Genomic DNA, 10998 nt, shown 5'->3' with positions numbered 1-10998 from the left:
TCTCTCTCTCTGTACCAGCTGAGGTTAGCGCCAGGACCTACCTAGTGAGAGGAGCCATCGACGTCGTGAGCAGGAACGTGAGCAGGAACAATCAAGGGCTACGTTAAGGACATGACATGCCTCAATGTACATATTTTCCATTTCAGCACATAGCAACTCGACTCGACTTGACACAAGGTGCCTGCCATGTGGGCCTGGAGTTACCTCGGTATGCAACCAGTTTATTCGGGCGACAAGTTACTTCCTGGTGAGCGATAAGATACGATATCGGAGATAATAACCGGCGTGTGACTACCAGCTTTTTGCATGGGTAAGGAAGGGCTCTTGTACAGCGTGATTTTTTTTCTCACTCCAGAGTGGCACGTGAAATTAATAACTCAAACTACCAGGTCGATATGCAGTACCACGTGGTTGGTGTATGTACACACAATACATGGGGGTGTTGGGATTGGATCAGGATGCAGTTGGTACGAAGACCATCCACGAGTACTCCGTACATTTATTAACCCAAAGACCAAAAGCCTTTTTTAAGCCTTACCAGATTCCCATAGAAGACTGACTGGCTCTTCGTGAAATTCATTCGATTCATCAGCATACCTCCTAGCCTGATAAAACGAAGTGGAAATGCCCTTGTACCTTTGGATATATGTACATAGATGAGTTCCTCATAAATAGTTCTCCAAAAAATGCATTGCTGCTCAGGAAAAAAATCTAGAAAACTTCATTCTTCGTAAACTCCGCCCAGTCCTTCTGGTACTGGGTGCTTTTAATGCCCTCGGGGTACCGGGTCAACAGCTCCTTGGCGTTATCCCAGGCTTTCAGAACCATCATCGTCTTCTTGGGGTCTCTCTCTGTCAGTTTCAGCGGGAAAGGCTTGGGGCGACACACAATTCCCTGTGTGACAGCTTCTGTAGACACTGGTATCGGCTTGCCGTTTTCATCCAGGGCGTGCGAGAAGTTGAAGGTCCACAGCATGTATGCGATTCCCAGGAACAGTGATCGTTCGGCGATGTTCAGGCCAGGGCAGACGCGACGACCGGCACCAAACTGGCAGCTGTCAGTGTCTGGACACGCAGAAATTTTCAAGTCTTCAGGAATTGGATACTCACGGTGAAGTGGTCACGCTGGTATGGGTCCGACAGAGTTGCACTTTCTTGTGCGCGGAGGAAATCGTTCTTGTAACGGTCCGGATCGAAGGCACGAGGGTTAGGGTAGCGCTCAGGGTCATTGTTCAAAGCCCAGACATTGATCATCACTCCAGTTTTAGCTGGCAGAGTGTAGCCGTTGTAGGTGTCTTCGTTGGTCGTGGCGTGCGGCACGATACCAAGAATGCTTGAAGGCAAGAAGCGAAGTGACTCCTTTACGACACCCCGGATGTATTGCAGCTTCGGCTCATCCGCCATGGTAGGAAGGCGATCCGGGCCAATAACTCGGTCAATTTCTTCCTGGGCTGTACTATTGTCAGTAGATACGAGCATACGAGACAAACCGACGGTACCTTTCTTTTGCACTTCGGGGAAGTTAATCATAGCCACTGCGAACGAAAGGAAGATGGACGCAGTGGTGTCTGAACCGGCCTCGAGCAGAGTCCCGCTGACATAGCTCGCCCAGTCATCCGTAAAGCCATCTTTCTCCTGTCTCTTGAACATGTCCTCGCAGAAACATCCGGTAAGAATTCCCTTCTGGATCCGCTCCTTGACCTTGAGCATGTAAAATTTATATAGCGCAATTTCCTCCTTGTGCAGTTCCTTTCCACGCTTCTTGCTGGGGTTTATAAAGTCCGGAAGGAGACGAAAGATGGGAAAGTAGTCAAGCATCGATGCAGAAACCTGCGAGGCAACGGCAAACTGTTCAAACCCCTAAACAACGTACAGCTGTCAGTAATCATCTTCATTTGTTCTTTCTGACTATGTGAGAAACTGAGTACGCACCTCGTAGATTTGCTTAACCTCAGGGTCATTGAAAGCCAGACTTCGCCATCCAAAGGTAATGCTAGTCACCAAGCTGGTGCTATATCTCCTGACGTGATCATGGTACTTGTTCGGCCTCTTCACCATGTCTGCCAACATCTGCCTCAATTCCAATTCCTGGAAAGGGATGTAATTGACCGCGGTTTTGATGTTGAGCAGATTGTGTATCATTTTGCGGGCCTTGCGCCAACCCTCATCGTACTGCATCAGCACCAGGCGGTAGCCGCCCGAGATGAGCGTCTGACCGACGTACATCTCGGGACGGGAAGAGTAGTTGTTGGATCGCAGGTCGATGAGATCCTTGACAACTCTGGGCGAGTTTAGCACGACCATGCGCTGGTTTCCTAGCATTACCGAGTACATCTCCCCATATTCTTCGGCCCATTTGCGAAACTGAACGTGGACATCTTCACTAGGTAGCTGGTGAAGATTCCCAAAGATCGGAATTGTTGGGGGACCGGGGGGCATACCTTTCGGTCGCCTTCCAATCTGCAATAGCCTGTAAATGCATACTAGAAAGGCAACCGTGGCAACCAAGACCGACGGGGAGGTAGGTAGCTCAATCATTGTCGGATGGTTGCTGCGATAAACATTGAGAGAAAGAAAAGATGAAACAAGTAGCAGAGAAACTGAAGCTCGAGGGAACGTCCAGGGCTCGTCTGTGAGGTGCCAAGTACCTATATTAAAGATCCCAAAGCTTATAAAGAGAGTATTCGGCAAAGCTACTCAGGTCAGTCAATGATATCGGCATTATTAATTTGGAAATCAATGCGATTGTAGCTGAGCAACTTCAAAAGTGGGGTTACGATTGATCTCCAGATGCTCTCTTGAAGCATTATACCCAATTAGAAGTGGGGTGTCAGTGTTTCCTTTCTCGTAGATAATTCAAAACCATTTAGAGGAAAGAAACTGCTAATAAATTCATGCAATGGGTTCTTGGGCATGCATGTTTTGAAATATAACTCGAGTTCCGCAATGAATCAAGTGCTATAGCGTGAACAGATAGCACCGTCACCAAGCCTAAAGCTCTCCACTTGCCCGGGGTATAGACCCGCTATGGAAATTATCCGGACTTTCCTAGGTAGGGTTTCAAGATAAACTCGGTGGAATTAGCTGCGCTTGTGTGTCTAGCATCGTCGCTCGAGCCCTGGAAATAGGAGCTCATCCCTTCGTTCATTGCGCCTTTCCGTGAATGGTAAACAAGGGGAGAACGAGGAAAGCAAAAGTGGGGGAGGACTTCAAAAGGCATCAGGCTGTCCGGAGTTCCTTCAGTCTCAAGCACTGGGGCCATAGCAGGATACCGTCTAGCGTCCGGATAAGGGGGTCCGCTCTCCGCTCGACAGTTCGATAAGAGCGTCGTTGTCTGAGTTCTGGAGAATCACAGCCAAAGACGTTATAGCCACGTTATCAGCGCTCACGGGACTTGGTCACCGTGCGATCTGTCTTCCACCAACCAAACACTGCTCAGTGAGCTGGGCCAACGGTTCGATAAATTGTGGCTGGTTGGCTTCAATCCCCACCTTTGGGATTACTGCGTATTGCTGCACCGCCGACGACATCATGTCTTGGGGAGTCAGATGGGTTCCAAACTTGTCACCTTATAAGCTGTGAGTGCTCTTTTATACGGATTGCTCCCCCCACATCAGATTGTTTTCTGTCTCTGGGGAATCGATCACCGCATTCAAAAGGATGAGTCGCGTGGGTAGCTTTTGCATAGAGCGCGATTCGATATCCTATCACGACTTGATTTCCATCGACAAGAGACTCCGGAGACTCCCATCAGTCTTGTAGAAGCACAGAGAACCCACGATATATCCTGAAGGTGCGACACCCAAGATCACGGCAATGCTCAGAACTGGGACGGACATGAAAAGCCTCAATTTTAAGCATATATCTCTTGTGGGAGCGATGAGATCTAAACAGCGCGCAAAAGTCCCTTGGATAGGTTTCCTGTGTGAAACATGCCGTCCATTAGGTATATTGTTACCTAAGTATGAACTGTCAGTGGCAGCGGGAAGACTCACCAACTGAAGATTTCCACATTGAGACGATAGCGGTAAAACAACCAGTGCTAAAAATTGCCCACAGTAGGTACTTAGAATTTAGTCGCATTGCTCCTTGACAGAGCTGCCTGTCTCCCCAGTCTCGCTATCTGGGAGACTTTTCTCGTACTGATTTCTTGTTCTCCTTCTCCCATGGCGAGCAGCGGTTGCTGTCATGGAAGTCGAGGGCTGCGACTTCCGTGACCACGATGTGACTGCCTTTCTTCGATCCTGCTTCTTTGCTCCTGGTTGCCCGTCTGGGAAGTATCGTCTTCCTCAGTTTGGATCCTTCCGCGTTTCCTTCATCAGGCGCGACGGGAGACCGCCGTCGACAAAAGCTCGCCGGTCCTCTCTTCACCTTTTCCCTCCTTTCTTCACCTCTTAACACCAGTTCCATCTTGAGTCTGCAAAGACAGTACATAGCAGCCTGTTATTTCTGCATCGATCTTGTCACAATGATGACTCTCTCGCATTTTCCGGCCGTGGCCTTGTGCTTCGTGCTACTGACATGCCTACAGCTTACCCAAGTCTTCGCCATCTCCCCCCTATCTGCAGTAGGATCCAAGTTTTTTACCCAGGATGGTAAACAGTTCTTCATGAGAGGTATGTACTCTTCCCATCCATCAATCCTTCGCAACAGAGCCATTGACGATATATTCTTCCAGGAGTTGCTTACCAGCTCGTTCCCAAAGACCCTCTGGTCGACACAGAACAGTGCAAAAGGGATGTGGCCCTGATGAGGGAGCTGGGCGTCAATGCTATCCGAGTCTACCACGTTGATCCGGATGCGGACCATGATGGATGCATGTCCGCACTGGCAGACGCAGGGATATACTTGTTTGTCGACCTCGACGACTTTCCGACCCAAATTGAAGAGGCAAGTCAATGCATATACCAGATTAAAATATCCGTCCTGACTACCTACAGACTGAACCTCATTGGAACGAATCCCAGTTCGAGTCGTTCAAGAGGGTCCTTGACGAGTTTCAACATTATGACAATACTGCGGGTGTGTTTGTAGGAAACGAAGTGCTCACGACGTCCAACGGTGCGAGAGCCGCTCCTTTTGTCCTGGCCGCTGCCCGCGACATCAAGGTGTACAGAGACTCGAAAGGTTATCGCCAAATCCCTGTTGGATATTCCGCGGCAGACATTGCGGACTTGCGTCCCATGCTTCAGAATTACCTGGTGTGCTCGAGCGATCCTTTGGAGAGACTTGACTTCTTCGCACTCAATGCCTATGAATGGTGCGGCGACTCTTCATACACGGTGTCCGGGTATAATATGCTCCAGAAGAACGCATCTGGGTACCCGGTTCCTATTTTCTTCTCTGAAACAGGCTGCAATACAAACCCTCCACGGGATTTCATGGACCAGACTGCCATCTTTGGTCCCGAGATGTCGGGTACCTGGTCTGGTGTACTCGTCTATGAATGGATTCAGGAAGCCAACAACTACGGACTGATCAGTTATGGGCCGCCTGCTCCGGATGCCGACCCCACAAACACCCTCGTCTACGATGGATTTACGCGCCAGGGAACTCCGACGCCAGTAGTCCCAGATTTCGAGAATCTCAAGTCCCGCTGGGCCACTCTTACACCGTCCGGCGTTGCTCTGACAGACTATGCCGCCTCAGCATCCAGTCTGACGCCCCCTCCTTGCCCGGCACCCACGGCTGGTGGCTGGGATGTAGATCCAAAGTCCCCTCTTCCAACTTTGGGGCAGACCATGACCTTGTTTACAAGGCCAGCGGCTGCACCTACTACTGGAGCTGCCTCTGTTGGAGTCAAAGCAACCGGACCTGTAGCGAGAGTTCCCACGAATGCGGCCACCGTGAAGACCGGCGGGGCAAACCGAATTAATGCCGCAGCCTCGGGCGGTGCAGTTGGACTTGGTAAGATGGTTGTATTGCTGTCAACGCTTGCTGCAGTTGTTGGTTGGTGGCTGTGAAGTGTGACCAAAGTGTTGATCATTATTACCTAGATATGCGTGGACGGCGAAGTGACCGCCACGATAGCTAGTGTATTCTGAATTCTCTCCGCACGATTGTATGGATACGTACATCATGAATTAGACATACATTAATGCCGGCTGTTCTGAAAAATCAAAATCAGCACCTTACCTTACTGATAGTCTTGTCCCTTCTTATCTTTTTGGACTACAGAGAGAACAGTCGTAGGCTATCACCTGCCACATAATTCGATAAGTCCAAATCGTCCGAGATATCAGCATGGACTCAACGCTTCCGAAAATCATCGAATTACGTTCGGAAAACGATACTATGAGATGTCATTGACTGATGTTATTCAGATATTGCCTATATGATATAATGTGACTGTTTGACACAGGAAGGTGAACACTTTGTAACACAGATCATCATCAATAGCAGTAAACTCAACATGTCACGTAAAGTAGACAGAGCAGGGAAACAACTAGGATTTCCCACTGGTAAAGTATAGGAAAGAAAGAAAAGAAAGGAGCCCACGAAAAAGGGGGACGACGGAGACAAACAAAGGAAATCGAAAACGTCGGGGCTAGGGTCACCTGGAAACGACATAAGAGAGAGACAGAGGGAGGGAAAGTGGAATATAGTGTGCTTCATCAGCGCTATTGAGCTCGAGACTCGAGAAAAAGAGATGTCCGCCACCATACATACGCCGAAGGACGTGGATGATAGATAGGTAGGTAGTCATGCGAGGTATAAAGAAGAGACAAGGAAGGAAAGAAATCAGGATTCGTTCGTACACTTCCGTGGTTTCGATGATGAAGAAGAAGATGAAGATGATAGTGGAATTAAACTTTATAGATAGTGAGAAGACGAGAGAGAAATGGAAGTAGGTGATCAGATCAGAATCATGTAGAAACCTACTGTCCCTTCGACAGAGACTTCTTAATATTCGACATACTCGTCGTCCTTATGGGTAACGGGCGGCCCCGGAGAGCAGCAGCGCTGCCGTAGTAAACCAGCGACTCCGCTGACGGTGATGTCGCGATCAAAGTTGAAGCTGTATCGCGCCAGTTATTTTTCTTAGCGTCGACGAGATCTTCTTCGAAAAGAGCGATTTCGGGTTCGTATTCTTCTTGATCTTGATCTGTGTCGCTGCTTTCGAGATATGATGAGTCCCATTCACCGTTTCCGAGGCTGAAGTCGAGTCCGGAGATGGATGGTGGTGGCGAGGAGCCGTTACTACTCGTGGTAATACCTACTGGACCGCCTGTCTGTGCTGGGATTTCTTCGGTGCTGGCAGGTGTCGCAGGCTCAGAAGTAGAGTCGTGGAGAAACGTTTCATCTGATGACGGATCTACTTCTGCTTCTGCTTCTGTCTTAGTTCCGTCGGGACGAGATGTGTCGATCTTGACTGGACGAGGCGTCTTCGACAGACAATGCAGTTCAACAACGCCATCTAGCTGCCGTATAGCGTTCGTGAATTGACGGTCCACATGGATCGCCGAGGGCCGCTTCTCTGGATCCTTGGCCAGCATCTCCCGCACTACCGCGAGCATCGGTTTCACGGCCCGGAAGACGGGGTTCTTGTGCTTCTTTGCATCGTGATCGAGGAGTGTGATCCATGAGTTTACCTGCGCGAAATTCCGGTCGAGGTGAAATGAGGCATCAGCGACACCGCCTCCACGGCCTGCGGTTCGATTTTTAGCGCCACGATGGTGAACGAAAGCAGAGAGCTTCCGCTTGCAGAGATGTGTGAAGATGTCGAGGACGATGGCGGCAAGGGTAAATATGTCGGAGGATTGGGGGTTGGATTGTTGATGGGATTGCCATGTCTGGACCACGGTGGCGTGGGAATTCAGACTGGGCAATCCAACAGGATTCGGTGTGGTTTTGACAGCCTGTGTTGTCAAGTCGGACGAGTTCGAAGAGGTGATGGAAGGAGCGTAGAATATCGGCCTCCTGAGGGAGGTGAAGGGCCGCTTCCTGCCACTACCACCATTGCCGGAGGAAGAGGAGGAAGATAGAGCGTATGAAGCTCTGTTTGGAGATCCCGGGAGTCCAACTCTTATGACCGTTTCCTTCGAGGCAGACGAACTCGGTCTGGAACTGTCCGACTGCCAGCTTTTCCGTTGCGATTCGGACAGCTTTGGAAGACTGGGCTTTGTTGAATGGCTAGAAAACTGCTTCCGTGCCGTTCGCCCTCCAGAAGGAAGCATAGTACGCGATGGGGCAGTTTCCTGGACTGCAGCAGTACGAACCCAACGCTCAGGGGCAGCATACTGGTATGCCTCCACATCATCGACTTTCGCAGGTGGTAACAGCGTGTCAAGAGCCTCGAACTGTCCCAGGAAGATGTTATGATTCGAATCGATCAGGACGTTTGACGGACGAATGGCACCATGAGCCAGTCCGTGGGAATGGAGCCACGCGAGGCCATTCGCCAAACAATGAGGCCAGTTTACCAGTATTTCCCTACGCTGCGGTTTCGGGAGACGCTTGAAGCGCTGGGGTACGTCGGTAAGGAAAGACATCAGCGTGCGTTCATATGTCCCGGAGAAGAGAACGTAGATGCTATCATCGACGAAATAGGAACCGTAAACGGAGAAAAGGTGTTCATGCGCCAGTCTCCTCAACGACCTGACTTCATCCAGCACCTCTGCTTCCTCGAAAAAGTGGGGAGCACCACCGATTTTGACCTGCGTACGCAAGTACACGCGACATACTGCTCCGGACAAGACCACCTTCTCGATGCCGTCTTTGTTCGAAAGAGTGAGACCGCTACGCTGCACTTCCACTGGCACTCCTTCATTCTCCGAGTATTTCACATGCTCCCCTTCCTTGATTCCGCGGACTAGGAACCGCCATTGAGCGTGGAAAAATTTCGAGTCCAAAGCAGGACTCTCCCCGTCGGGAGAAAGGTGAAGGAGGTCGACACTGTGGGCAGCAATTGGAAGATCTGAGTCGTCATAGGACTCATCGACGAGAGCGAAGATCCGATCTGGGATGCCAATGTCGGTCAGGATCAGAAAGAGCTTGCCTGCTTTCGCGAGGATCCAGTCCATATAGGTCTCACTGGTCAAGCCCTCGCCCCAAGGGGGCAATGAGAAGAGGCGGTCCTGGTTCTCAGGCTTGAGGTGAGAGACAACATAGCCAGCGGAGAGGGTCGCCTCTACCCTCTCTTTCGTCCACCACAGCGATGTTGGTTCCGACATTGCTGGCGCATGGCGACGGGAGAGCGACAACAAGGGTGTCAGGAGGCTAGTTGTATAATTATATGGTGTCTAGTAGTTCAAGATTGTTGCGCTTGTGGCTGTCAACGGCAACCAGGGTCTGTCATGGTGGAAAGCAACGCAGAGCTGGGCGATCACTAGTATGCTTTACTTATCAGGATCTTGGAGAGTCAGAGCACCGATCCTACGGAACACAGATCAATAGTGGCGGAGGCAGTGAGGGAGCGGATGCATTTAAACGCTTGGGGAGAGAGCCGTTAGATTTGCAGCTAGCGCGGGCTTTCTCTCTCTGGAAATACTGGCACAGTCTGAGATGATGGGTAATGGAAGATTAAACCGCTCAGATAGAGCCGGCCCACCACTCCCCCGTACGGAGTAGTATGATCCCTGAAATCGGAGAGGGCCACGCGACAACGCGGCAGGGCGCCATGCAGAGAGACACAGACCACTCCAGGATAGATATGAAGGCAGGACCCTCATGACCATGGTATCAACCAGGATCATCCAATAATGAAGCAAGCCATCAGCCTACGATATCCTTCCCCTTCCCATTATTAACAATATCTCATTATCTGCCGATGCAGAGCGACTCCCCAGAGCGTTATTAAGGGAGCAAATCGGCAAGCGACTGTCCTGTGGGAGATGGATAGATGCCGCAGCGATGCAGCTTGGTCGATGCCGGATACCATGGATCCCTGCTCCCACAAGGCTGCCGGTTCTGTTCCTGAATGTTAACTTATTCTGCCTAGCTCGACCAAGGCTCTGGGACATCCCGCGCGACTTAACTCTCCTGTTGGATCCATCAAGAGAGAGCAAACGGTACAGCCTAACGGGGCAAGCGGATCCGTCGTCCAAGGTTCGAAAGAGGGTCAAAACCAAAGAACCGGGGGTTGATAATTATGGACGGACTCAAGGATGCTTGAAGGAAGAAGACGCACTGTGGCTTAAATGACCGCGGTGGGTTTGGGTTCGTTTCGGGCAAAGGCCAGCGGAGCGGACGTCCAGTTAGCGTTGGGAGGGTTATCAGCGCGCATTGATGTGACGTCGCATGGTTTAGTCAACGGGAAGATAGCGATGACGGTGGCGCGGAAGCGAGGATACCCGCAGGAGGACGGCGAACTGCGACGAGCCAGCAGGGGATTAGTATTGGAGATCACGATGCCTGTTCATCTGCAAACAGGCTCGTTTAGGTCGATGGAGATGTGTTGGGGGCGCGCTTCTTATCCGCGGAGGGACTCGAGTTATCCTGATGATGCTGTCAGCAGCCACTTTGGATCTGGCCAGATGCAGTACATTACAAACACAACCATCCATTGGCACCGTTTCCCTTCGTTTGAAGATACTGGAATCGATCTCTGTCCAACGGACCCCAAGCAATCCATCCATGGATCATGATGGATGGAGGTCGTTAACAACCCTAACTCACTGTAAGCATCTGGCTTGGAAAACGGCGTAGCAGGACAGAAATGGCTCTCGTAACGCCCCACAGACATGAAGTCGTTCCCTTCTAACAAGATATGGCCAGAAAATGGCCCCGTAGAACCCCATAATACTAGTAGAAAAGCACCGCCGGGAGATACACCCCGGCTACATGCGGCTGCACGAGGAGGGATCGATGATCACTGATAAGGAGGAGCTAAGGCGCACGGAAGAACGACAATCATCAGGAAGCCGTCTGCTGCGAGCAAAATAAAAAGCACGCGCCATGCGTTCTTTTCCTCTCAGATCCAGAGATGTATCAACCCATGACAGGCTGAAGATGGGGGGAATTTCCAGAAGCAAGAGAGAGAGAGAGAGAGAGAGGAGTA

At 50.7% G+C, this 10998-nt stretch overlaps 4 protein-coding genes across 4 annotated transcripts; 1 reads left to right on the top strand and 3 right to left on the bottom strand.

Annotated features, from left to right (window-relative positions):
- Positions 1–711: 711 nt before the first annotated feature.
- VTN00DRAFT_8131 (uncharacterized protein) lies at positions 712–2438 on the bottom strand (the record flags this gene model as incomplete). The annotated part of the gene is made up of 4 exons (XM_069434952.1): positions 712–1047; positions 1110–1450; positions 1499–1859; positions 1932–2438. The coding sequence occupies 4 exons, from the start codon at positions 2436–2438 to the stop codon at positions 712–714; spliced, it is 1545 nt and encodes a 514-aa protein (XP_069286397.1).
- Positions 2439–4118: 1680 nt separating this feature from the next.
- VTN00DRAFT_8130 (uncharacterized protein) lies at positions 4119–4409 on the bottom strand (the record flags this gene model as incomplete). Its single annotated transcript, XM_069434951.1, has 1 exon — positions 4119–4409. The coding sequence occupies one exon, from the start codon at positions 4407–4409 to the stop codon at positions 4119–4121; it is 291 nt and encodes a 96-aa protein (XP_069286396.1).
- Positions 4410–4467: 58 nt separating this feature from the next.
- VTN00DRAFT_8129 (uncharacterized protein) lies at positions 4468–5962 on the top strand (the record flags this gene model as incomplete). The annotated part of the gene is made up of 3 exons (XM_069434949.1): positions 4468–4615; positions 4678–4889; positions 4940–5962. The coding sequence occupies 3 exons, from the start codon at positions 4468–4470 to the stop codon at positions 5960–5962; spliced, it is 1383 nt and encodes a 460-aa protein (XP_069286395.1).
- A 915-nt stretch (positions 5963–6877) lies between these two features.
- Positions 6878–9172, bottom strand: VTN00DRAFT_8128 (uncharacterized protein; the record flags this gene model as incomplete). Its single annotated transcript, XM_069434948.1, has 1 exon — positions 6878–9172. The coding sequence occupies one exon, from the start codon at positions 9170–9172 to the stop codon at positions 6878–6880; it is 2295 nt and encodes a 764-aa protein (XP_069286394.1).
- Between the last annotated feature and the right edge of the window lie 1826 nt (positions 9173–10998).

The sequence above is a fragment of the Thermoascus crustaceus genome (genome assembly GCF_041956765.1).
Source record: "Thermoascus crustaceus strain CBS 181.67 unplaced genomic scaffold VTN00scaffold_5, whole genome shotgun sequence".
Lineage (NCBI taxonomy): Eukaryota > Fungi > Ascomycota > Eurotiomycetes > Eurotiales > Thermoascaceae > Thermoascus > Thermoascus crustaceus.
This window is presented reverse-complemented; position numbering and strand designations above follow the sequence as displayed.